Source organism: Cyprinus carpio, chromosome B1 (genome assembly GCF_018340385.1).
Source record: "Cyprinus carpio isolate SPL01 chromosome B1, ASM1834038v1, whole genome shotgun sequence".
In the NCBI taxonomy this organism is placed as follows: domain Eukaryota; kingdom Metazoa; phylum Chordata; class Actinopteri; order Cypriniformes; family Cyprinidae; genus Cyprinus; species Cyprinus carpio.
The window spans coordinates 30297554-30325407 of NC_056597.1; the positions used below are offsets into that span (position 1 = coordinate 30297554).

Below are 27854 nucleotides of genomic sequence, written 5' to 3' on the forward strand. Positions count from 1 at the left end.
TCACATATCAATACTGAACACATTCTCATCATATCTAGAGAAAAAACAGTTCCTCTCAGGGATTGATATATCATTGTTTTTCACCTTCTGTCCATGCAGCCAAATTTATCAACATATGTTTGCACATTGTATGTTTTCAAAGGGAAACAACACATAGAAGGAACACAGCAATACTGAGATGTTGCACCTCCATAGATTAAACAGCAGCAATCTCTATGCACTCTCTTGAACTTCCTTGAATCCCCCACACTGTAAAACCTGACAAAAATAATTAGTTCAGTTGATTACAATGAAAACCATTCAAAGAGGTGGTGGTTCTATCATAATCAGTTAATATAAAGGACTTGCCAAACACTTTACGCACATACATCTTTGTTCTATGGCAGCAACTAGTCACACACAGACATCAATAATCAGAATATGAACCTCAACAATGGTGACAAGAAAATAAAAAAATAAAAAAAAAAACATGCTGCAATACATGCTGGGTACTATTGTAGTACAAAACTCATCCATGGCTCCCAGCATGCGCTGCTGCATTTATTTTTTATTTTTATTTTTTTATGTTCACCATTGTTGAGGTTCATATGCTGATTATTGATGTCTGTGTGTGACTAATTGACATAATAAAAAACTTAACTGTTTGGAAAGTCATTTATATTAACTGATTATCACAGAACCACTGGCTCTTACAATCACTTTCACTGTAATCAATCCCACTTATTACACAACACCTATTTCATCAGAGATTAGACTCCGAACAGTTCAGTAATTGATGATTATCATCAGCAATATACAGTATAACAACCAACACCTAGGTACAGATTAGGTAAAAAAATGTTAGCCTGAAGGCACTGTAAGTTGCTTTGGATAAAAGCAGCTTCTAAGTGTGTGTGTATAAAACACCTGATGTTATTTCTTCTGGGCTTTTGAATTACAACAAATATGTTTTAGAAACATATGATTACAACAGCCAGAGAAAAAACGGTTTGAGTTAAGTTACTTGTCGGGTTTTACAGTGTAGTTCCTTTCTCTCTTTTCTTCAGTAATTCTGTTTGTTAACAGCAGGTGTTCATCACTAATGCTCAATTATCACTCAATTAATCACTTAATTGCAATGTATATCTTCTTTCAGTGAACTCAACTGAATTAAGTTCAGAGTACTCACAACTATTAGTTTTAAAACTTAAATGGTTTAAGGCAATCGGTTGCCTCAAACGGTTTGAGTAAACCTAACTTGTCAGGTTTTTAAGGCTATCTTTTTACTCAAATGGTTTGAGTTAAGTTACTTGTCGGGTTTTTACAGTGGCAGCGTTAACCCCCATAAGTGCAAAAGAAATGTAAAATAGTTAATTACAACCATATACAGTTACACTGCAGCACTACAGTACTATAGTTAATAATATACTGTATGTAAAATATAATTATTTTTAATCACTAGTTAATTTAAATAATAACAGAAATACAAAACTGTGACACAGTTTGCTATCAAAGAATGCAATACCAGAAGCTTGCTTCCAACTGAGATTTTAGCGGAACCTCTGAATCTCTCAGATGCAGGAGGCCATTCTCATCCTTGAGGGCTTTATCTTCTGCATCTTGAAGCAAATTTATTAAATTCCTCCATAGCTGTATTTGAATCGTAGCCATATACAGCAGGATGAAACTGTCTGTGGCCCTCTGAAGCAATGATGACATCTACAGTAGCATTTATAAGATCACAACAAATGAATGCCCCAAATGAAGACTAATGAACCTCCACTGACTCTAACACAACAACAGATTATGCTGATGCAGTGGAGTACAGGTCAAACCTCTCAAAACATTCAGAAAAGGAGTGACAAAAATCAGACAGCAAAAAGATTAAAAAGTTTTCAAATTTTATTTGTTATAAATAAACAGCTCTATTTCCTCATATGACACTTTATTAACATTGTCTCTCCTGTCAAACAAAAAGTGTGAGTCTGTGATACAATTGTGAATCTTCACAGTTTTTCTTTTAGTTGCACTTATGGAAGTTGTCCTCTAGAGCTTGATGAAGGGGAACCTAATGCACTGAACACAACTTTTTTTTTTCTCACAGTTTTTAGTAAAACACAACCCAGAAATTCCAACAACTTCAAACTCACAGCCTAGTGCTCTATATTTAACTGATGACTATTAATATCCATGTGTACTGTACATATATCATTTTATTCATTCATTTTCATGCAGTTGTGACCTTGTAACTCATAATTTGACATTTTTTTCTGTACTGTACTGTACTGTCATAACTGAAACTTTATATTGCAATCTGACTTCATCTCACAACACAACTTCATACATTACAATGTGACTACAGCTTACATTTGCAGCTTTATGTCTTGCAATTGTGACTATTGATGTCATAATTGTGAGAGAGAAAGTTGACAATGCAAGATATACAATTGCAAATACCTTTTAATTGTTTTTCTCTGATGTGGAAATGGACTTCTGTATGTGTCTGTGGTTCTTCACAAGGAGTTGTTAAATCTGACACAAAGACACTGAAGATTCAGGATAAACCCCAAATCCAGCATAGAGGGGTTCAGTGAATGTGGTGTTGAATGTGTATATGTGTGTGAGTGTGTCTGTGTCAGAGACACTGTAGAAGGACAGAATGCCAGCCGACACATCTACATACACTCCTACTCTATTAGAGCGAGCTGAAGGGCCAAATACATCAGTGCCGTTTTTATTGTACCAGACAGTATAATTCATATCAGAACAATACATACTCCAGGACTTTTCATTGAATCCAAACGAACAGTCAATCCCACCTTTCCTGCTGATTTCTTTATATGTAATCGCTACATTACCTGAGCCTTCCCATTTAACCTCCCAGTAACAGCGCCCAGTCAGTCTCTCTTTACACAGGATCTGCTCCCGATCATCAAATCTGTCTGGATGATCAGGATACGGTTGATGACCTTTCACATATGTTGTTTTTGTGTAGTCTTCAGACAGGATGAGTTGAGTGTGTGCTGTGCTTGGATCCAGTGTGAGATGACAGGCATCTGAACACAAGAAGAGATATTACATCATCTATGACATCATTAAATATGCACAAAAATGTGTGTGTGTGTGTGTGTGTGTGTGTGTGTGAGGACTTACACTTTCGCAGTCCTGGTTTGATTCTGAAATATCCTTCATGGTCAAAACTGAACAGAGACAAAAACATACACACAAACAAAAAATATATGGTATGAGGGAAGACTGTTAAATTTGCAAATTTTGTCTTTTGTAGTTATTTTGGCTTTCCTCAAAAGTCCCTCCCTATTCTCACCTTGGTCTTGGTTATTGAGTTATTTTGTGAATTTAAGCCCCAGTGTTTGCTTTGTTGGTTTGCAAGTATATGCTTGTTTTCTTGAATCTCACTTCACAAAGTTTCTTGCCAACTGTTGTGTTCTTTTCATAGCAACACTCAAACTAAACAACAAAAGGCTAATGAGGTGCATAAACTACAAGGCCTTTGGTCAAGAGGCAGGCTCGACCAACAACAAAAAATAAAAACTTTTCTCACATAGATTCACATGAGAAATAACAGTGATTATGAGATTTTTCCAGGAATGGAGAGTAACAGTCAGCTCACTGTTAAAGTGGTCTGTGGTTTCTGTGTTACCTGAGACCACTCTTAGTTGACCCAAATTGCATAACTGCCTGACATACTTGAGTTTTTGCAGTTTATAGTTTGGATCCTCCAGTTTGTGTTTGAGCAGCTGGACTCCTGATGGTCCTGGGTGATTGTAGCTCAGATCCAGCTCTCTCAGGTGTGAGGGGTTTGAACTCAGAGCTGAAGACAAATAACCACAGCCTTCCTCTGTCACCATACAGCCAGACAACCTACAAATACACAAAACAGACAGATCTTCTACAGAAACATATCAACAGACAGATCATCTACAGACACATAACTACTGCCTTTCTCTGTAACCATGCAGCCACACAACCTACAGACACACAAAACAGTTTGATAAAAAAGGAAAACTCATGTCCATCTGTTAATGTCTCTAATGTACAAAAAATACCCTGACTACAACAATGTTTGAACACGTATGTTTTAATGAGAAAGGCCCAACCCCAATTCTACCCCTTAGCCCTTCCCCTTTCCCCTACCCCTCCATACCAAGCATTCACGTGAAGGGGTAGTGGTGTCTCGACTCTCTTTTGGTTGGAGGAGTAGAGGTAAGGGGAAGGGCCAGATAACCCCTTCAAACAAAGATTTTTCGGGACCACACTTCAAACGAAGGGGTATGAATTATCTCGGCAACATGGCTGCTACAACGAACAAAAAGACACAAAAATGTAAGCTTTTTTGGCATAAACAAAGATTTTAACGAAAAGTAATTATTTGTTTTATGTTACAATTAACCGTGAGTTCATATTAACGATCATTTTACTCAAAGAAATGTTTGCAAAAAATCGCTAATATTTGCTAACGTCATATCATTATAGACAGCACGATAGTACCACAACATATTTTCTTGTCTGATCAGGGCGATAATCACCGTAGACACTGAGGGGGGCTAGCCCCCCAATAATCAGAAATCGCTAAACCCTTTCTCAAATATTGAGAGAGAGAGAGAGATTAAAGAGAGAGAGAGTAAAGTGTATGCGCATCTGTGCGTTTCTCTTTTTAGAGTCTGTTTACTTAAAAACAGTTATTTTATCCTGTAGTTGCTGGAAAATATAATGTAGCGAGTCAGTATTTAAACTGTATTTAATTAAAGATGTGGGGCAGCGTTGACAAGTTTCTTTTCTCTTGGATGTGTGAGCTGTGCGATTTCCTTTATGTGTGTGTGTGTGTGTGTGTGTGTGTGTCAGTAAGCAGAGTATTAATATAGAATGGTAATTAAAGGCTCTGCACACCAGCACACCAGTATATGTGTGTATTGTAGGAGTTAGACGATGTATGATGATGTGTGACAGCATAGTAGTGCTGCCCCAATTCTTAGGGGAATATTTTAACTCCTACCCAGGGCCGTAGCTGGGGTTTGCGGGGCCCCAGTGCAGGTTGTACCACTGGGACCTATTTAAAATTGTTTAATTTGTATGTTTGTTCTATTTATTTATTTGTGCTATTTACACTGTTTAAATTTTTTCACGTTTGTAGGTGTCCAGGTACAGAAACTGAATAATCAAATGTAAAACAGCACTGCATAGTCTTCAATGTAAAATAAAATATACAGTCAAAATTTATTCAGACACCTTCAACATTTCTTACATTATCACAGTTTATTTGCTATGGTTTAGAAAATGGTTATACAATATGACAATAACTCAGAGTTAAACTGTGTCAGAACAAATTAATCTTGATAATGTCAGATAATTTGATAGAGAGATATGTAATGGATTACAATCAACCAAAACTTCAGACAACTGTTAGTATGACAATATTTACACAACTACCAATACTTTATTGAACAATTACCAAGCAATGCTTAATTTTGTTCAGTCTGTGGTGTCCCAAATTAAAAAAATAAATAAATAATATAAATTTTCACTGGTAAAATAATTTTTGGGTATAATATGTCACAGTTCGCTTTATTTTGCTATACACACATAAATGAACTATAGTGTCCTGCACCCACTAGTACAACAATATAAACAATTATATCTGGTGTCTGAATAATTTTTGGTTTGACTGTGGATTAATTCTTGTTAAAACTACAAAGTAATTCAGTCAAGAGCAGTGAGTGATTTTTTATTTCTTTCATTTTCTTGGATTAACATTAAAGAGACCGACAGCAGAGCTAGTAAACTAGGTGCGGTCACTTTAAGAGACAATAAATCCATTATAATGATACACATCTGATTTTTTTTCTCAACTGTTTACTTTCACATAAGACATAACCGACAGTTTTTTCGAACACACTTTCCAAGATGGGTATTTTGACATATTTTGTATGTATTTGTCGGTACAAAAGCAAGAAGATGCAGATTTGTTGTTTAAGCGCTTCTCTGCGTGCGCCCTGAACACCAGAACATTGTGGGTGCTGAATTGGGCTCTTTCACATCTTTTTCTATTTGTTTAAACTGGGATATTAATTTCTTCATTCAGGTGAACAAAAACCCAGTCCACCATAACTTTACAGGGGAAGGGGTATAAAATAAAATTGGGATTGGGCAAAAATCTAGTCCACCATAATTTTTTGCCTTAAATGCATTTGGTTTTTGAAGTTAACAGTACAATGTGGAACTGATGGATTTACATCAATCAGTGTGCTAAAATAAAAAAAAATAATAAAAAAAATAAATATATTATAGTAAATATATTAATATAAAATAAAATAAATATATATATATATATATATATATATATATATATATATAATATATATATATTATTTATTTATTCACACACCTTAGTATCTGCAGCTGAGAGTTTGGACTCTTCAGTGCATCAGAGAGCCACTTCACTCCTGAATCCTGCAGGTCATTGTTACTCAAATCCAGCTCTCTCAGGACACAGTTTGAGGATTGTAGAGCTGATGACAAACTCTTACAACACTGAGCAGTGATATTACAGCCTGCAAGACTAAAAGAGATTAAAACAAATGAAAATTAAACTCTTAACCTCATTGAACAACTGGTTTTTCAAGAATATTAGCTTAATTCTTCTAAAAGACATTCAACTAAATGTGATTAAACACTCACAGAGCTTTTCTGCAGTTGATCACAGCTGGTATCAGTCTTCTTCTGCCCTCATCTGATGTGTTGTATTCCTTGAGGTCTAGCTCATCCAGCGGCTCCTCTAACATCTGCAGCATGTAGAAGATTGTTGAGCAGTGAGCAGCAGAGAGTTTCTTCTCTGAATGTTTGTCTGATTTCACAAACTCCTGAATCTCTCTGGAAAGAGTCTGATCTTTTACTTCCAGCAGACAGAGGAACAGATTGATGGATCTTTCAGTGGAGTCACGTCCATGTCCATCTTTGATCTTCTCTTTAATGTACTGTGTGGTTCTCCTGATGCTCTCTGAGCTGTTCTCTGTGTGTGTCAGTAGATCCTGTAAGAGTCTCTGATTGGACTCCAGTGAGATGCCCAGTAAGAACCGCAGGAACAGATCCAGCTGGCCATTCTCACTCTCAAGGTCTTTATCTACTGCATCTCTATGCAGATTATGTATCACATCACAAAACTGCAATGTATCAATATGTATTATTACATAGTGGTAAAACACATAGAAAGCAGCAAGAAACTCCTGAACACTCAGATGAATGAAGCTGTAGACTTTCCTCTGATGAATCACAGATTCCTCCTTAAAGATCTCAGTGCAAATCCCAGAATACACTGAGGCGTCAGTGACATCTATGCCGCTCTCAATCAGGTCCTCCTCGTAGAACATCACATTGCCCTTCATCAGCTGGTTTGAAAGCCACTTCAGCAAGTTTTCACAATCACTTTCTCTGTTGGACTGCTGGATTTTCTCTTGGATCGCTCTCTTCATACTTCTGGTTCCTCATATTGATCTGAATCAGCAGGAAGTGGATGTACATTTCAGTCAGAGTTTGAGGGATTTCTACACTCAGATCTTCTTCCAGGAGCTTCTGAAGCACAGTGGATGAGATCCGGCAGAAGACGGGGATGTGACACATGATGGGGGGGATTCTTGCTCTTCTGAACTGTGTGAGATGATTACTGCTGGCTTGATGCTCATCACTGATTCTCTTCCTGAAATATTCCTCCTTCTGAGGCTCAGTGAATCCCTGAATTTCTGTCAGACGGTGGATGTATTTGGAGGGGATCTGATTGGCTGCTGCTGGTCTGGAGGCTGATCCAGATGAGAGCAGAGGGAAAAGCAGCTCTCTTTTCATGAGGTTTGAACATCAACACAGCCACTGATGAAGACCTCAGTCACATCACAAACTTTCTGATCATCTGAAACATCAGTGTGATTCTGACTTCATCCAGACCGATCAAAGATTAACATAACTTTACACCATCATAAATCTGTGAGTCCAGATCTTGAAGTTCAGGATGAAAGTCCAGGCAGGCGCTAGGTGGCTTGGAGTCTAGGTGTGAACTTGTTGCAGACTTGGCGAGGTATGTCTCTGGATTTATGCAAGTGCTTTCACGCTCTCTCTGCTCGTACGAATGGGGGAAACAGGGTCACTGCTCTCGTGTGAGAGTAACTGGCGGTGTCGCGGATACATCGTCTTACAAGATACTGTCGTGCTTCTGAGTTCCCGTGTCTGTCCCTCGTCCGCATTCCAAGAGAAGGACTAGTCCTGCAAGGCAGAGAAGGGGTTTTTCCCGGCATGAGTTTGGTGCCGCCGGGGGAGGGAGCGGGATGCAGGGAGCGGCTAGGACTTTTAGGAACACAGTCTTGCGATCTGCTCTTTCTCTTCACATCCTGCTTCGCTGAGCTTGACAAGACCATGGCGTGCGTAATATTGGTGTGGTCCCCTTGTGAGTGCTTTGTGTTATGGGTGATTTTCTCCAGCTGGAAAAACCTCATGGTTCTTCAGTTCACTCCTTCTCTCTCTCACTCTATGCTGTAGAGCTGTGTGTAGAAAATCCTGTTCATGAGGGTTTCATTTCTGTTGCGAATGATAGTGAGATAAATAATCTCTCATACTTGTTTTTCATGCAGGTTTTGTGCTGGTCTTTGACTCTCTGCAGGTCTCCAGTCTCCATTGTGTGTTTCTGTAGGACTGCTACAATGTTGTCCTGTGTAATGTGAGTCTGATAGTGAGATGTAGAAAATGGCCCACATATTTCCCTCCTGCTAAGAAAATTCAAAATAAAAGAGCATGCTTTTGAAGTTTTGCCCCTTTTCACTGCATATTTTAAAATGTATTTAGTGTTATTGTCAAAGTCCTCTCCTGACAGCCTTGTCTGTTTTGTCTTTGTTAAATGCTTCTATGTCTGTCTCGTGCTTGAGCACATTGCTTTTTTTTCTTAGTTTTTGTTGGCCATGTTCTCTTCCTATCCTGCCCCTTGTTTAATCCTTATCTAGTTCTTGTTTCACTAATTTTATTCACCTGGCACTCATGCACTTTCTTCCCTATTTATTGTGCTCTCTTCCCCCATGTCCTTACTGGTTTGTTGTTTTGTGCTCCATTTAGTTAAACTACCTGCTCTAGCTGCACTTTACTCTTTGGTACAGTTTCTTGTATATCCTTGTCAAAGTTTAAACCCTTGTTTCTCTTTTGATTGGCAACATTTCAAGTCTTCTACTTCAAGTTTTCATTTTAGTATTTTCTTTAGCTTTTTCCTGCTAGACAGCTAGACCGGTTCAGTGTCTGTGTACAGCAATAACAGATCCCTGTTTTCTCAACCACTATCTGCCTGGTGCTGCCACTTCCTCTGCAGTTCTCCAACCTATTGTATGCCGGGGCTGGTTCCAGTGATCATCCTCAGCTGTATTGTCACTGTTACCTGTGCTGTGTCATTTCCTGTTGTTGGATTGTTTCATGCCTTGCCTACCCACTTGTGCCCTGTCTGCAGTGTTATGAACCCTGTCAATCTTTATTATGTGTTCGGGTCCTTTCTCACAGATCCTGACAGTTATTTAATTGAGGAGCTTTAATTATTAATCAGAAATGCACTTCAGTACATTAGCAAGTGAATTCTTATACTAACGGAGTCACTGGTCCATCACTGAATGCAAGGGGTGGCTTCATTGATTTGTTACTCTTCATAGACACACCACTGGGATCCGAAGACTTTAAACTGCATCTCTTCCATTTTCTGATACTGACAAAATACAAACAAAACAGCATTTTGTACATACCTTTGAGGCTTTATTTATGCAAAAAATATGTGATTTCCATCCCTCCACTGAAAGTCCATATCACTAAAACTTTAGATACAAAAGGGTCTGCCAAAAGTCTAAATTAAATCTGTTCATCATATAAAGGAGCTACATATCTCTTAAGACTTAGAATTAAACCATGCAATTTATATGATTTTTAGTTTAATGATGCCTTTATGACTCTTCTGGATCTTTACAATTTTGGTACTGTGAAATTGCAGTAAATGGAGGGACAGGACATAACATAACATAACATAACATAACATAACATATTTTTTATTTAATTTTTAACATAACATAACATAACATAACATAACATAACATAACATAACATAACATAACATAACATAACAACATAAAAACTAAAATAAAACAGTACAATGAAAATGCATTAACTAATTCCATTAATCTACTATCACAAAAAAATAAAGAATAAATAAATAAATAAACAAAAAAAAAAAAACGCCCTGGTGGATGTTAGAAAAAAATATGGAAAAAAAATAGGAAACATGGAAACACATGTTATGCATAGAATGTGGATACTGTATGCCTATGTGTATGTATGAAAAATGATAGCTGCAAGCAAAAGCAAAAAGTGAAAAAGAAAAGAATATATAAACTTACATAACGAAGTAGTGAGGTATATATCTGGTAATGTACATTTGTCTACTAATTACGTTTCTGTGTGGATATTAAGAAATGTATTAAGAAATAAGTCAAAAATGGGGGACCAGGTGTCTTCTAAAGCTGATGATTGCTTCCTTCTGTGTGCATTGTATTTTCCATTGAAATGTATTCTGAGATTTAAATTTGTCCAGTAGTTTAATGTGGGCAAGATTTTTTTTTTGATTTCCAGTTTTGGAGAACTACTTTCTTAGCTGCATAGCTAGAGGAAATGAGCAATGGATTCCTGTATTTTTAAGTGGATATGGATTTCGGAAAAGTGCGCCTATAGAGACAAAGTGTTGGTGATGATGCGATTCAATGGCTCAGGATAGTGGACAGCTGTTTCTCTCAGTGACTGTAATCCAAAAGAGTGAACTGATTGGCAATGCCACATGGCGTGCAAATAGTCATCTGTGCTACCTAAAGTGCCATTGTTGTGAACAGATATCAATGTTGTGTAGGCCCATTTGAACATTTTACTTTGGGTGATGTAGTTCTATGAATGACTTTATATTGTATAAGCTGCAGGTTTGTGTTATCGGTCATGGAAAATTTATTGTTGGAAGTGTTATTGTTGTGTTTTGGTTAGAAATCAATGTATATAAATAATACAACTGAGAAATTCCAGAAAACAAACCAGTAGATATATTATCTTCAATAAAACCAAGTAGTTGGGAGGTTAATTTTTTGAAGTTATTAATTTTCAAAAAATTTTCTATAAGCTAAGAAGGTTGTAATGTATTGTTAGTAAGTGTGGTTTTATCTTTAATTTGAAGTCTAAGTTGTTGATATTGATGGAATGTGTTCTCTCCCAACCCCATATTTCTTTGTGTGTGAGTGTGTTAAATGACATGAAATGTTGGTTCTCAAAAAAGTGGTGAAGATGTGTGATTCTTTTGTGCCCATGTGGGAAAATAAAGCGGCTTATTCTGTATCATCAATTCTGGGTTGTGCCAGAGTGGGTGAAGCCTGTTTAATTCTAGTGATGATTTTGTGATTTGGTTCGCTTTCCACCAGGCTGTCAGAGTTGAATGGATGGCAAATATGTTGGCAAAGTTTGGATTTCTTGATTGATTGTGAGAGGAAGGGGAGGTCTGCAACTGAGATATTTGTGCATTGGTTTTGTTCCAGTTCTAGCCAAGGGTAATTATGCTTGTGTATATTGATCCATTTTAACTATGTACTTTAATTGATTTGCCAGAAAGTAGTGATGGAAATTTGCGCCTCAAGCCCCCCATGTGATTTTTATTTTGTAGGTGTTGAGAGTGATATCCTGGGGTTTTTTTTTTCCAATAAAATTGTGTTGTTAATGAATTAAGAGTTTTGAACCATTTATCTGTAGGAGTGATGGGGATAAAGTGTTGAGGGTTTTAATGATGACAGAATTTCATTTTTAGGTTAATTATCCATTTAAGGGCTGCTGACACCAAGTTCACCTTAGTTTTTTCATATGATGTTTTGTGAAGTGTGCCCTTTGGGACAGGGCCACAGAGAGGCATAAAATCACTTACTTGAACTTGCACTGTTCCCCTGTTGACTGAATCATGTTAATTAAACTATACAGTAAAGTATGCACATCTAAAAAAAATAATAATAATAAAAAATCACACACAAATTCATGCCTGAGACAGCCTTGATAACACCTACTTGCCTAACACAGCTGTCAATCAAACTCATCAAGAATTATGCAAAAACATTTTAATTATTTTAGATGTTATAATAGTTTTGTAATTGTCTTAAAATAGATTAAACAATAATTATTTAACAAATATTATATTTGTATAATAAACTGGGGTGGGGGGGTCTATTAAGTCCACAAGACCGTTGGGTGTCCCGCTCATCATTTTAGCATTCAGAGGAGGGCTCGCGAACACTCCATTTGTGACTATGCACCCTTGATGCACACTTCTGCTGAGCCTGTACCAACGCTCAAAGCTCTGCGGCAGACTTCTACCTGACAGTTAAAGCGGCGTTATGTCACGAAAGTGCGGACTCAGAGGAAGACTGCGATTTGGGGCAAGGCCTCTGTGATGCTTTCAAAGCATTGATCACTCACCAACTGCAAGCTACTGGAATGCACTCTAAATCACTGTTGAATTACAGATGTCTGTCAAATACAAAAGTGGCAATTGTGTTACCTGGGGTCAGAGGTCATGGTTTCATCACTGAATTCAGAGGGTTGATCCATCATGTGTTGATCTTGGCTTGATCCAGAAGATGGAGAACTCATTTTTGAGTCAATGTCCTCCTACTCTCATTTATCAAAGAGTGTTTATTTCAGACCTTTTAGTATGTGGAAACAGAGATAAAAAGACAACCATAGTACTGTACAGTATAGATACAATAAATCAGCGTTTAATTTCAAACATCAATGTAATCATTTTCAAATAGTTGCTCATGATCAGATACTTTTGCTATATTCAGGTACATTCATGTAGTCTATTTATTTATCACTGTTTATTCAGCTATATTTTGTTACAGTAGGGGCTGGAAATCTGTACACAATAAACCACATTTTAGTGGATAAACTAGCACTTTAATATTGCACTAATTTGTTTGCAGAACAAATGAAGCATTAATTCAGCAGATATTTTGAGCATAATGACAACATTATAATGTCTCATTTTCTAGTGACTGCGCAACAGAATCAACAGTCAGTGCTGTTTATAAATATTGTTTCTGATTACTGTAGGTAATAACGTGTACTGGCAGAGAAATTCAAACTAAAAATTGATGTCAAACTTTTAGACCTTTGTTGACTGTGTTGATCTACACATATTAAATATAAACATTATATACGACAGTGTTTATATTATCGCATGCTATATAAAATTAAAACAAAGATCCGAGTAAAAATACTTTTATTGTGGATCTTTCTGCCATTTTGCTCGGATATAGCTTACGAAACATAAGGAAGACCAAAAGCCTAAACAGCATCTCATTCTTGTATGAATACACGTTTTCATGAAGAATAAGTTTTGAACTTACCACAATATATGCAGCCGTTTTAAACGAGTATTAACATTTTGAAGTCTTGAAATGGCGTCGTTTATTTGTCTTTTTTTCACTTTCGTTTTCTAGTTATCCGTTATGAACTCCTCCCACATATGACACACAACAACAGTCATATACTCCCTCTAGTGGAGCAGAGCGTCATGTCATTCTCAATGAATCTCCACAGTTGTGGAGTAGTATGAAGCTGCAGACTCGGAGCCTGCTGCATCTACAGTCCCGCACCCAGAGTCCCGCATTCTCAGACCCCTCGTTTATCGAGACAGCGCCTCCAATCAAATTGGATCGGATAAACACAAGGATAAAACACGTGAAGAAACGCGAGTATCGTCAATTTTATTCAATAATTTCTTTTTTAATCAAACTACTTTATAGCTCATCGATACACCAACATATGAATAGTCTATTTAATATTTGTAAAGATAGTTTGTAACAAAATTTGAGCCGTTAATGTATGTTTTTTCGCCTCCCCCGAAAATATTTTGATAGCTAAAGTTAGCCTTTAACCTTGGACTTTTTTGTAGACAAGCCATTGTAAAAATTTGATCAAAATTTTTTGACATTAAAGTAGACCAATTCAATACATTAATTGTGTTAATATCAAAGAATGCCATCATTAATTGTTTAATCAGATTTACCGTTTTTACCTTTTTTAATTATCAGACCTTTTCTCCTAAAAACTACTATTGAAATACATGCGGGGCCAGATGTGGGCCGGATCTGAATAAAATTGCTGTCTGGGTATAAAGAATTAATTAATTCAGATTAATGATTTACTTTATATAATTTATGTAGACTACTTAAATTAGTTATTATAAAACTTTAAGTATTAAAATGGATCAATATTAATTTAACTGTGATATGAAGTTGTTGCCAGCCATTTACAACTCATACAATTGCCTAATAATCAAATTTACTATGCCTTCACTATGTACTAACCAGTCTATGGTATTAACATGTGAGCTAGAATGTGTCATTTGGCCTTTTTTGGGTTCCTTGTTTTAATTTGTATTGACTAGAAATTGACTGGAAAAATATAATTTATTATTACACACAATATTTTTGACAATGGCATTCATCCTTTATTTAGTGAAGTTGAGAGGAATTGACAGGGCGATTGCAAAACGAATGAGAAAAGAGAGCAACATTCGCCTACCAGAAAGTAAATTTATTTTTCACTTAGCATTTACATTACATTTTCATTTATTCATTAGCAGACGCTTTTATCCAAAGACTTATAAATTAGTTTTTTTTTAGGAATTGAGACGAAAAGTAAAGTCACACACATAATTCTTTCTTCCTTTTTTCTTGCTTTATCCTGTTTACAGCAAGAGGACGGTGATTCAAGGTGATCGTTAAAATAAAGTACAGAATGTTTATTATGGTGTTTTGTCTATTCGTATTGAGTTTGGCTTCACATTCAAAATATCAGGAAAACAGGTTTTGTAATGGTAGCTGTCAGGTTATGGATTCTGTTTCGTTGTGTTTTCCGTAATTTGGGTATGTTCCGTTCCTCGTTCTGTCTTTTGATTACTCCACAACTGTTTCACTCGTGGATTGCCTCCCAGGGTTTATAAGCACCTGTTTGTTTAGTGCCTCGGGGTCAGCTATGTTTATTATTGAGTGTTAGTGTTATAGGTGATGTGATTGTGACCTGTTCCTCTTGCGAGTTACCTGGATTATTAAAATAATACCCTGTTATACTTCTTCTTCGAGCGCTTACCCTCAGCACAGAGCTCGGGTGTGACAGAATAGCGGACCGTTACAGTTTAGCGGCGTTTTTTTTCTGTCATGTTTTTTTTTTTTTTGGTTGTTTTGCACCCCTCTCGGAATGGAGATCCCAGCCGTACGACTCCTCTATGCCTGGAGTCAAATGGACCGTTCGTTGGAGGACCATCAAGGGACTTTTTCGTAGATCTGGCGTGCCTTACGGACTTCCAAGACCGCTACTCTGTGCGTTTTACTATGATGGCCCTGACGCGAGCGGTGTAAGGCCCGCCTCCCAGCGAACGGGGGACCCCAGAGAGGATTTCGCGCGTTTCGCTGGAGTGGGTGATGGAGCAAAACGGAGCCCGTTCCCGTCTGCCCCGCGGAGGAGGAGATCTTCCAGCCCCACTCCGACCAGAGAACCCCAAACAAGCCAGCCATCACCCCCGCTGCACGGAGACAGAGGGGGACCGCCGCAGAGACCGAGCCTATCGCCGACAGGCGGGAGGAACTCGAGAGTGCGACGACCAGGTGTGTGAGCCGGAACCCGTGCGTCGTGGGACGATTGGTGGAGGATCGAGGGCGTGGAGGAGCGCCCCGCCCACCACTCCTGCGTTTGGCGGGTGAGCTGCATGCAGATTCTGGGAAGTATACAGAAAAACTAGGACGTGTAATAGAATGGTTTGGGGAGTTTTCCGACCTTCTGTTTCTCGCTGTTCCGCCCCAGCCCTGATTCTCCTGTTTTTCCGCTGGTTCCGTTCCAGGCCCTGATCCTTAAGTGTTCCCTCCACCTCCCTCTCACGCCTCTCTTCGACCTGTCAGTCCTTGCCTCCTCTTCCGCTGGTTCCGCCCAGCCACCCTTCTGTTTCTACAGCTGGTTCCTGCCCAGTCCAGACCTTCTGTCTTTCATACCTCCTCCTACTCTCATCTAGTCCTAGGACCAGTCAGTTCATCGTCCCATCCCCGCTGGTGCAAGTCAGTCCCGCAGCTCACCCTTCAGTCCGCGACGTTTCGCCGCAGGACTTCCAGTCACCACCTCCACCTGGGCGTGTGGGATTGCCCTGTCTCCGCCTCCAGCCTCAGAGTCCGAAATCCTCCCGGTCCTCGACCCGGCGGCTCCGCCTGGCTCCTAGCTCCCTAGTCTCCACCGTTGGCCCGGCATCACCTGCTTCCACAGGCTGTCTTTTGATTACTCCCCACCTGTTTTCACTCCTCTGATTGCCTTCCTCGTGTTTATAAGCCCTGTTTGTTTAGTTCCTCGGGGAGTCCGCTATTGTTTATTATTGAGTGTTTAGTGTTATAGTTGATGTTGGATTGTTGACCTGTTCCTCTTGAGATTTACCTGGATTATTAAATAATACCCTGTTATACCTTCTTCTTCGAGCGCTTTACTCAGCACACCAGCCCGGGTGTGACAGAATAGCGGACCGTTACAGTTTAGCGGCGTTTTTTCTTTTCATGTTTTTTTTTTTTGTTTGTTTTGCCCCCTCTCGGAATGGAGATCCCAGCCGTCCGACTTCTATGCCTGGAGCAACTGGACCGTTCGCTGGAGGACCATACCAGGGACTTTTTCGATCTGGCGTGCCTTACGGACTTCCCGGACCGCTCGCTCTGTGCGTTTTACTATGCTGGCCTGAGCGAGCGGTGTAAGGCACGCCTCCCAGCGAACGGCCCCAGAGAGGATTTCGCCGCGTTCGTGGAGTGGGTGCTGGAGCAAAACGGAGCTCCGTTCACCGTCTGCCCCGCTGAGGAGGAGATCTCCAGCCCCCACTCCCGACCCAGAGACCAGCCAGCCATCACCCCGCTGCACGGAGCCAGAGACCGCCGCAGAGCCCGAGCCTATCGCCGACAGGGAGGAGGAACTCGAGAGTGCGACTGACCAGCTTTGAGAGCCGGCAACCCCGAGCGTCGTGGGACGATTGGTGGAGATCGAGGGCGTGGAGGAGCGCCCCCCGCCCACACTCCTGCGACTGAGGGTGAGCTGCATGCAGCTTCTGGGAAGTATACAGAAAAACTTATGGATCTAATAGACTGGTTTGGGGAGGTTATTCCTGATCCTTCTGTTTCTCCGCTGGTTCCGCCCAGCCCTGATTCTCCTGTTTTTCCGCTGGTTCCGTCCAGCCCTGATCCTTCTGTGTTCCCTCCCATCCGCCCTCTCCCGCCTCCTCTTCGACCTGTCAGTTCCTCTGCTCCTCTTCCGCTGGTTCCGCCCAGCCTCGACCCTTCTGTCTTTCCTCTGGTTCCCCGCCCAGTCCAGATCCTTCTGTGTTTCCTCCCATCCTCCCTCTCTCATCTCCTCCTAGACCAGTCAGTTCCTCGTCCTCATCCCCGCTGGTGCCAGTCAGTCCCGCAGCTCACCCTCAGTCCGCGCAGTTTCGCCGCAGGACTTCCAGTCACCACCTCCACCTGGGCGTGTGGATTCCCTGTCTCCGCCTCCAGCCTCCGAGTCCTGGACTCCCCCTCGGTCCTTCGACCCGGCGGCTCCGCCTTGGCTCCTAGCTCCCTCGTCTCCACCGTGGCCCGGCATCCCACCTGCTCCACCCGGCTCCCTCGTCCCTCCGGCTCCACCTTGGTCAGTCGTCGACCATACGCCGCCTCGGGACTCCATTCCTCTGGCTTCGCCTCGTCGCTCCATCCCTCCGGCTCTGTCAGGCTCCTCCTTCCCTTAGGCTCCACCCCCATCCTCAGTCACTCCGGCTCCGCAGCGGTCTTCCGGTGCCCCGTCTCTCCGCCTTGGTCGCCTGAGCCTTCTGCTCCGCCTTGGCCCTCCGGATCCTCGGGGTCACCCTGGCTCTGCGGTTGCTCGGCTCCGTCTTGGACTCCTCTGCCATCGGCTCAGTCTCCGTCAGTCGGCCCCCTGGTGTTGTCGGCCCCTCCTCCACCATGGCTCCTCCCCACCGTCGACTCCACCATGGGCTGCTTTCCTGGCTTGGCCTCTGGGTACCCATCTGGCTCCTCCTGCTCCGGGCTCCACCCTGGCTCCTCCCCCCGTCCACTCCACCCTGGTTCGATGCTCGGTGTCTTCTCCGTCGCCTGCCCCTTGCCTGCCCCTCGCCCTCCTCCTGAACCCCCACCCTCCCTCCTCTGAACTTTCTGTCGGTGCGTGGACGCACCGTTCCGGGAGGGGGCGAACTGTCACGGTTATGGACTTCTGTTTCGTCTGTGTTTTCCTTATTTGGTCATGTTCCGTTCCTCGTTCTGTCTTTTGATTACTCCCCACCTGTTTTCACTCCTCTGATTGCCTTCCTCGTGTTTATAAGCCCTGTTTGTTTAGTTCCTCGGGGTCCGCTATTGTTTATTATTGAGTGTTTAGTGTTATAGGTGATGTTGGATTGTTGACCTGTTCCTCTTGAGATTTACCTGGATTATTAAATAATACCCTGTTATACCTTCTTCTTCGAGCGCATTATAGTTGACACCTAGATGAACAATTCATTAGCATGGTATAATGTTAATTAGACCATTATAGGTTGAACTGAAAGAAAAATTTGAATTTGAATTAAAAAAAAAAAAACATTGTAGCAATATAATATCACATAATATTTTTCAGAAGATAGTTCAATCTGTAATTGTATCCCTTACATCAGTAATTTTCTTTCAATTACACCCACGCTCAAAAAAATAACTACTGGGTAATTTGTTAGTTTGAGAACACAGTGAGTTTTTTTTTTTGGGACATGCATTAAGCAGGGAACGCAAATATTTATTTAGATAACTTTAAATAAAAAGAGACCGTAATATTGCATCCTATAATGTTTTCAATGGCATTTGGATAAGGGTGTTTATACGATATTCCGAACAGCAGGAGGCGCTGTCTCGAAAAACGAGGGGTCTGAGAATGCGGGACTCTGGGTGCGGGACTGTAGATGCAGGCTCCGAGTCTGCAGCTTCATAATGTTGGCAGTTGTGACTGAACACACACAATATTTATGGAAATTAAGCTCATCACATTAACTATGATTAGACATCGGGGAAAAATTAGGTTTAATAATAATAATAAAAAAAGAAAACATGTTTTGCTGATAAGTCATAATCTCCAAACGAATTCAAACTGTATTTTGAATTTTTACGGATACATTGCCTATAATGCTTTGCTAGACTAAGAGTCTGCAATGAGGAAGCTTCCCGAGGTAGGAAGGCATCAAGGCACATCCAAATCCAATGACAACTCCACTTCCTGTCTCCTGAGATGCCTTCATCTGATCGATTTTTGAAGGCAGCATAGATGTATCCTTCAGTGCCTATCATATCCCACAATCCTGTGCGTTCCATTCCATGATGGTTAAGCTAAAAAAATTAATAAACATGGAGGACGCAGCCATTGTGTGTGCGCTGCAGAAGTGATTACCTTACTGTATAACACTGCTCAAATCTTCAGTAAACAGTTCTTTTGTTTTTAATACATACATAAGTGGTCATTATTGCCTACTAAAGAAGATACAACACACTTTGATTAGTGTGTGTTTTTTTTTTTTTTGTGTGTGTGTGTGTGTGTGACATGCTGTAATCACACACTACACTACATCACCTGTTTCAACTCATTGTTTAGAGTCTGAATCTCCTAACACTGAATCTGAGCTATAAACACATAACGTGACAGACAGTGAATGTGACTCATCATGTGCAAAGATTTATTGAGGAAAACCAGCTGTTACATTAAAGAGACATTTTCACCTGATCTGATGCTTACGTCAGGTAGGTTTAGTCATATGAATAATGTTTGTAATTTATTCTGACCTTAATAAAACCACATTTTTAGGTTACATGACAAAATGTTTTAAAATCAAAACAGGAAGAAAAAAAAGAAAACTAAAAGTGTATAATGCCAAGGAAGCATCAAAACAAAACAATGACTTGCTCAGAATTATAGTTTTAACTACAGATAAAGATAATTTAGCAATAATAATAGTTAAATATAGGAGCCAAAAATGACTTCTGCAACACTAAAATGATGTATCAAGACTCTCTCATTTAAAGTAACAATATCTAACATTAATAAGATTTTATCATTTCAGTGTCGCAGAAGAGGATCTCATTTAAATTATGCAGTGGCTATTTGCATGTGAAAATAGCATATTTTCTTAGCAATTTACACTATTGTAAAACAGCTGTATTTTCTGCTATTTATATTACTTATTGCAAATAGTGGCAAGTACCTGCAACTCAGTATTGTAGTACATTACGAAACAGTATGCAGTAATAATGTATTATAACAGTAACAGTTTCTAACAGTCCTGACACAAATGGAAAGAGGATCCTTCCACAGCTGCACTCTAATAAATCCTACAAAAAGGAGAAAGAAATCACCTCCCTAGAATAAAAACACGCTCACACACACACACACACGTAAGATGCGAGCTCACACACACACACACACACACACACACACACACACACACACACACACACACACACACACACACACACACACACACACACACACACACACACACACACACACACAAACAAACTCTCTTATTCCAGATGGTTTTTCACACTGAAAGCATCAAAACTTTCTAATGTTTGTAAGTTGAGTTATGTTAGAAAAAGAGGAAAAATAATAGTTTCTGACTGCTTGGAAAAATAGACTATTTGTTTGTGACATCTCAGTTGTTTCTAACAGCAGATTATTTAAACTGACACAGAGACAAAGAGGATTTAAACACCCTGAACCCAATGTAGAGGGGTTCAGTGAATGTGGTGTTGAATGTGTGTAAGTGTGTGAGTGTGTGTGTGTCAGAGACGCTGAAGTATGACAGAGTGCCGGCCGACACATCCACATACACTCCTACTCTAGTAGAGGATGAAGGGGCTGGTATGTTAGTTTTCTTATTATCATGCCAGGCAGAATATCTGTTTTCAGTGCAGTACAGACTCCAGGATTTGTCATTGTATCCAAACCAAGATTCACTTCCTCCTTTCCTGTTGATTCCTTTATATGTCACTGCTATATAAGCCCAGCCGCTCCATTCAGCCTCCCAGTAACAGCGTCCAGTCAGACTCTCTCGACTCAGAACCTGCTCATGCTGCTCAAATCTCTCTGGAAGATCAGGATACTGATGACGCTCTTGAACGTGTGTTGCCTTTCTGTTGCCTTCAGAGAGGATGAGTTGAGTGTGTGCTGTGTTTGGATCCAGTGTGAGATCACAGGCATCTGAACACAAGAAGAGACATCACAAGTACATTAAGTTTCAGAGCTCTGAGTGTGTGTGTGTGTTCTGGCATCTATGACTGATGAGGAATATAATGACAAATTTGATATCACAGGTATTTCAATGTAAACATGGTTTATGAGGACACTCTCTGTAAACCAAATGGGTTAAAACATACTAAACAGCGTTTATTTAAAAATCTAAAATGCAGAAAATTTTGTATGGGGGGTAGGCAGAGGGTAAGGGGATAGAAAATACAGTTTGTACAGTATAAAAACCATTACACCGATGGAGAGTTTTTCTCAGTCCTGTGTGTGTGTGTGTGTGTAAGAGAGAGAAAAGACCTACATTTTCTCAGTCCTGGTATGATTCTCAAAGGGTATCCATGGTCAAAACTAAACAAAAAAAAAAATAATAAACAACCGATGAATAATGTGTGATGATTTGAAGTGTGCAAGAATGCGCAAAAATATCAGTGAGCATTTTAAAATCAATGAATACAGCATTCAAACAGAGAAAACAGGAGTCAAATTCAGGTTTCTGCAAAATTCTAATAAACTCTAACAGAGCTCCAAAGACAGATCAGTAAAAAAAAAAAACAAAAGCAAACGACTTTCATGAAGAAACAGAAAAAAACAGATTCAATCAATAACTGTGGCAATATCTTCAAGATGTTAGAACAAACTACCTTAAAAGAATTTTCGCTTTGCGATAGTTAAGCTTTGTTTGCAGACAGCATGAAAATAAAAGTCCTACCTGTTGCAATATTCTCAGCAACTTCTCTCATAAAACAGTATTTATTTTGTAAATTGTAATATCCAAACATAGCTCATTCCAAAATAAAGTTTTACTGGTTAACACATTGAAGGTTAGTGAACAGACTTTCAATTCAAAAAGTGATCCACTGTTTCTGTACTGAACTGAGCTTATTGAAGCCTCTCCTCAATTGAAGCTAAAAAAGCCAACATGTTCTCACTCCCAAGACAATAATGATAACAAAGTCCATGTCCCAAAATATCATGCCATTATGAGAAATTATGCTGAAATTGCTATGCATCAATAGCATTGAAAGTTAGTACCGTATTTCAAAGAGTTTGAAGTTAGTGTTTGAAAAGGAAAAAGAAAGGGTGATGATTATTAGAAATGCAGAAAGTTTTGCAACAAAAGACAAACTCATTTGTGCAAAATGTACGTTACATAGATCTTGCAGCCTAGGGTGAAGTCATTATGTACATTAATTTTGTGGCAAATCGTTGTCAATGTAATTTAATGGAAAACAATGTAAATGACGTTCTGTGCCATTTGAACGGCCTCTGAAGTCATAGTTTGGTGCTGCTGATGCTGTGTGTTACCAGTATATGTATATTCACTGAAAACATTATGTTTGAATTTTAACAATGCAGCTTCTGGTCCAGTGTGTGAGCCTCTTTATGTTTTGCTAATTCTGGATGCTCTACCTAAAGGAAAGGAACTAATAATGATGGCATGAAAAGAGACAGCACGTGATTTATTAATAACTGTTCAAATTGGGTAGTGAGATGATGGTGTTACCTGCCATGGTTCATTTCACCCGCATTTGGCAGGTTAGTGGGAGTTAATTTCAAACCCTGAACCAAACTGAGTTGATCAGTATTAGTCATCTTGAGTAAAACCCCCTCTATCTTGAGTAAAACCCCCTCTCTACCCCACATACTTGAGTATCTTCAGTGAGCAGTTTGTATCCTCCAGTTTGTGTTTGAGCAGGTGGACTCCTGATGGTCCTGGGTGATTGTAGCTCAGATCCAGCTCTCTCAGGTGTGAGGGATTTGAACTCAGAGCTGAAGACAAATACCACAGCCTTCCTCTGTCACCATACAGCCTGACAACCTACAGAGAGACATCAATAGGAAACGGGATGGCTTTAATGTTAGTATGGAACCTTAGGGCACTATTTTAATGATCTAAATGCAAAGTGTAAAGCGCACGGCGCAGGTGCACTCAGGGTGTGTCCAATCCACTTTTGCTATTTTAACAACGGAAAAACGGTTGGCGCGCCCGGGCGCATGGTCTAAACGGGTTGTCCCTATTCTCTTAATGAGTAATGGTTTTTTTTTGGGCGTAACATGCAATAAACCAAACAGAGTCTCATCTTCCATTCCCTTTAAGAGCCAGTTGCACTCGTGCCATGACGGATTTGCTATTTACACGGTGGAATTTGGCAAGCGCAAAGACAGAACGCGTCTCCGAGATGAAACGTAGCTGCTCGTGTGCGAGCAAATAGATTAAGCCTAATAATAATAGCCTAATTCTGATACATGCGATGACTATCCATTATGACACGTAGGCATTTTTATATTTAATTAGCCTACAAAAAATTCTTATGCATTACAATCCTTTAATTTTTAATATTTGGCATGTTTGTGTGCTGCTGTGCGACCCTGTGTTTAATAAGCAGCGTGTACGTGCGTTGTGGACCCGCCTGTACTAACACGTGCTTTAAATAACAAAGAAAAACATTGCGCCAGACTTTAGACCAGGTTCGAGTTGGTCTATGGCGCAGTCTATTTTCAGCTCCTTAAAATAGCAATGCACCTGAACACACCTCTTTTTTAGACCAGCACGCCCATGGGCACACAAATGCATTTGCTAATTAAACGATGTGGCGCTGGACGGGAAAATGCAAACAGCGCCGGACTGAAACTAGCAAACACACTTGCGCTGCGCCTTGCGTTGCATTGCGCCAGGTGTATGATAGGGCCCTTAATCTGTAAATAACACTACACCCCATCGGATAAAAGACTCAACCCTGAATCCAAACCTCAGTATCTGCAGCTGACAGTTTGGACTCTTCAGTCCATCAGAGAGCAGCTTCACTCCTGAGTCCTGCAGGTCATTGTTACTCAGATCCAGCTCTCTCAGGACAGAGTCTGAGGATTGCAGAGCTGATGATACAATTTCACAATCCTGAGAAGTCACGTTACAGCCAGCAATACTGAAAGACACAAAAATTTATGTCTTAAACTCATTCTATAATTGTTATTTAAATAATATCAGTCTTCTACTAGAAAGTTTAAAAAGAACAGAATAAACTCAAGATGTACAACATCAATTAGTATAACAACAGAAACTATAATTCCATTGAGGAAAGACTATTTACTGTAACACATAATTAAACACTCACAGGGCTTTTCTGCAGTTGATCACAGCTGGTATCAGTCTTCTTCTGACCTCATCTGATGTGTTGTATTTCTTGAGGTCCAGCTCATCCAGCGGCTCTTCTAACATCTGAAGAATGTAGAAGATTGTTGAGCAGTGAGCAGGAGAGAGTTTCTTCTCTGAGTGTTTGTCTGATTTCACAAACAACTGAATCTCTCTGGACAGAGTCTGATCTTTCACTTCCAGCAGACAGAGGTACAGATTGATGGATCTTTCAGTGGAGAGTCCATGTCCATATTTGATCTTCTCTTTAATGTACTTTGTGGTTCTCCTGATGCTCTCTGAGCTGTTCTCTGTGTGTGTGAGTAGATCTTCTGTATTGCTCTGATTGGACTCCAGTGAGATGCCCAGCAGGAACCGCAGGAACAGATCCAGCTGTCCATTCTCATTTTCAAGGGCTTTATCTACTGCTCTTTTATGTAAATTATGCAGTGAATCTAATAATGCTTCTGTATTGCTGGTTGCATGGCAGTAAAACACATAGAAAGCAGCAAGAAACTCCTGAACGCTCAGATGAATGAAGCTGTAGACTTTCCTCTGATGAATCACAGATTCCTCCTTAAAGATCTCAGTGCAAATCCCAGAATACACTGAAGCAACAGTGATGTCTATGCTGCTCTCAATCAGGTCCTCCTCATAGAACATCACATTGCCCTTCATCAGCTGTTTGAAAGCCACTTCAGCAAGTTTCACAATCACTTCTCTGTTGGACTGCAGGATTTTCTCTGGATCTCTCTCTTCATACTTCTGCTTCCTCATGTTGATCTGAATCAGCAGGAAGTGGATGTACATTTCAGTCAGAGTTTGAGGGATTTCTGCACTCAGATCTTCTTCCAGGAGCTTCTGAAGCACAGTGGATGAGATCCAGCAGAAGACGGGGATGTGACACATGATGTGGAGGCTTCTTGCTCATATGATGTGTGAGATGATTCTGCTGGCTTGAAGCTGGTCACTGATTCTCTTCCTGAAATATTCCTCCTTCTGAGGCTCAGTGAATCCCTGAATTTCTGTCAAACGGTTGATGTATTTGGAGGGGATCTGATTGGCTGCTGCTGGTCTGGAGGTGATCCAGATGCAAGCAGAGGGAAGCAGCTCTCCTTTCATGAGGTTTGACATCAACACAGCCACTGATGAAGTCTCCGTCACATCACAAACTTTCTGATCATCTGAAAACATCAGTGTGATTCTGCTTTCATCCAGACCATCAAAGATGAACACAACTTTACACTCCTCATAAATCTGTGAGTCCAGATCTTGAAGATCAGGATGAAAGTCCAGCAGAAGTCTGTGAAGACTGTACTGATGATCTCGGATCAAGTTCAGCTCTCGAAATGGAAGCACAAACATGAAATCTACATCCTGATTGGCTTTTCCCTCGGCCCAGTCCAGAACGAACTTCTGCACAGAGACGGTTTTTCCGATTCCAGCGATGCCTTTAGTAAGAACAGTCTTGATCTGCTCTTTCTCCTCACATCCTGGTTCAGATGAGGCTTTAAAGATGTCATTGCAGTAGATTGGAGTGTCTTGTGAGTGTTGTGTTCTGGCTGTTTTCTCCATCTGTAGAAACTCATGTTCTTCATTCACTCCTTCACTCTCTCCCTCTATGATGTAGAGCTGTGTGTAGATCCTGTTCAGGAGACTTTCATTCTCTTGGAATTTGTTTCCCTCAAACAATCTCTCATACTTGTTCTTCATGCTGGTTTTGTGCTTGACCCTCACCAACTCCAAATCCCCAATCTCCAGTTCTTTATCTTTCTCTCTTTCATCTCTGATGTGGGTCTGAGAGTGGGATGTAGAAGATGAGCTGATTGCATCTGTGTCATGCATTTTGCCCCTGCAAAAAGACAATTCAGCTTAGATCAGTGATGCTTAAAAGACCACCTGAAATGTATTCCACCCTGAGATATGAAAATGTATTATGGGTAATGCAAGATAAGTATGTTCAAAAGCAGCTTTGTATATAAAAGTATGTTCCTTAATTGAGTAAAATCTATAATTATAATAAGCAGAAGCAGGGTTTAGAATATTGAATATGATTATTAAGTACATATTTTGATTAACTTATTTTAATGTGCATTTACTGTTTTTTTATATTAATTAAATCATTATTCATCTGAGATGCACAATATAAAGAAGCAAGTAAATGTTTATACTAACAGAGAGTCAGAGGTCATTGCTGAATCACTGAATACAGGGTTTTTTTTCATGGACCTGTTACTCTTCACAGACACACTGCTGGGTTCTGGAGATCTCTGTCTCTTCCTCCTTGTGATGCTGATAAACAACAAACAAAACTTAAAGGAGTAGTTCACATTCATTGTAGCAAAAAAATACTATGGAAGTCAATGGGGCTCATCAACTGTTCAGATCCCAACATTTTTCATCTGTTCAACAGAAGAAAGAAACTCATAAGTGTTTGGAACAAGTGGGGAGTGAGTAAATGATGAAAGAGTTTTCATTCTGAAAGTGAACTACTTTAATTTTTCACAAACATACTATATAGTTTAATGCACTACAAAATTACATTTACATTTATTAACTTGGCATGAAGTTTAGGAGTTACTTTGCAAGGCTATAAGTGAAAGTCGTGACATTTGCCAAGCATGGTAACCCATACTCGGAATTGGAGCTCTGCATTTAACCCATCCAAGTGCACACACACAGCAGTGAACACACACGCACACACCGTGAACACACACCCGGAGCAGTGGGCAGCTATATCGGCACTTCGGTGAGCAACTGGGGGTTCAGTGCCTTGCTCAAGGGCACTTCAGCCATGGGTATTGAGGGTGGAAGAAAGCACTGTTCGTTCCCTCCCCCCCCCCACCTACAACTCCTGCCAGCACCGAGACCCAAACCTGTGACCTTCGGGTTACAAGTCCAAATCTCTAACCATTAGGCCACAGCTGCCCCCACATAAACATCCATTTGGGTCAAAACTGAAGCACACTTTAAGCTTAAGTCACTTTGGATAAAAGCGTCTGACAAATGTAAAAGTGTCTAGTTTCTTACCTGGGGTCAGAGGTCACTGGCTTCATGGATCTGTGACTGAGACTCTGATCGCTGTCTTTTCTTCCTGATGATACTGACACTAGACAAATACAATTCCATTTTAGACCAATCTCCTTGTGAATCTGCTGTTTCTTAATCTCTAATCTCAAACACTCGTCAGTCTCTCGTCTCAAAAACACTGGCTGTTGTCTGTAGCGGGTCTATAATACCTTTGATTGACATTTATTCATTTAACAGATGTTTTTATTCAAATTTAGAATAAGGAATACAACAAAGTGATTTATTCTAAGCAAGCAGTAGCAAAGTGTTATAAAACAAAGTTCCAAGATTATTT

The 27854-nt window shown here is 40.1% G+C and overlaps 3 protein-coding genes and 1 long non-coding RNA gene across 5 annotated transcripts in view; all 4 read right to left on the reverse strand.

Annotated features, from left to right (window-relative positions):
- The window catches only part of LOC109080469 (NACHT, LRR and PYD domains-containing protein 12-like), a 303365-nt gene that overhangs the window by 82426 nt on the left and 193085 nt on the right, over positions 1-27854 (reverse strand).
- On the reverse strand, positions 1864-27552 carry LOC122134528 (NLR family CARD domain-containing protein 3-like). Its single transcript, XM_042717485.1, is given in 8 exon segments — positions 1864-3035; positions 21662-21708; positions 23007-23142; positions 23145-23179; positions 24111-24284; positions 24474-26342; positions 26666-26782; positions 27521-27552. Coding segments are annotated over 8 exon segments (2934 nt in total). The 5' UTR covers positions 27547-27552; the 3' UTR covers positions 1864-2505.
- LOC122136021 lies at positions 8582-13630 on the reverse strand. 2 transcript variants are annotated; one of them, XR_006153869.1, is made up of 4 exons: positions 13431-13630; positions 12581-12725; positions 9605-9718; positions 8582-8744 (listed from the first exon to the last, which is right to left on the reverse strand). It is a non-coding gene; the product is annotated as an uncharacterized LOC122136021 (long non-coding RNA). The 2 variants fall into 2 exon arrangements; XR_006153868.1 differs by having other exon boundaries at positions 8588-8747.
- LOC109062937 (NACHT, LRR and PYD domains-containing protein 3-like) overlaps positions 19770-27854 on the reverse strand; it is a 71460-nt gene continuing 63375 nt past the window's right edge. The window contains exon 10 of the transcript XR_006153858.1: positions 19770-20468. The gene's annotated coding sequence lies outside the window, so the exon portion shown is untranslated. The remainder of the gene's footprint in view (positions 20469-27854) is intronic.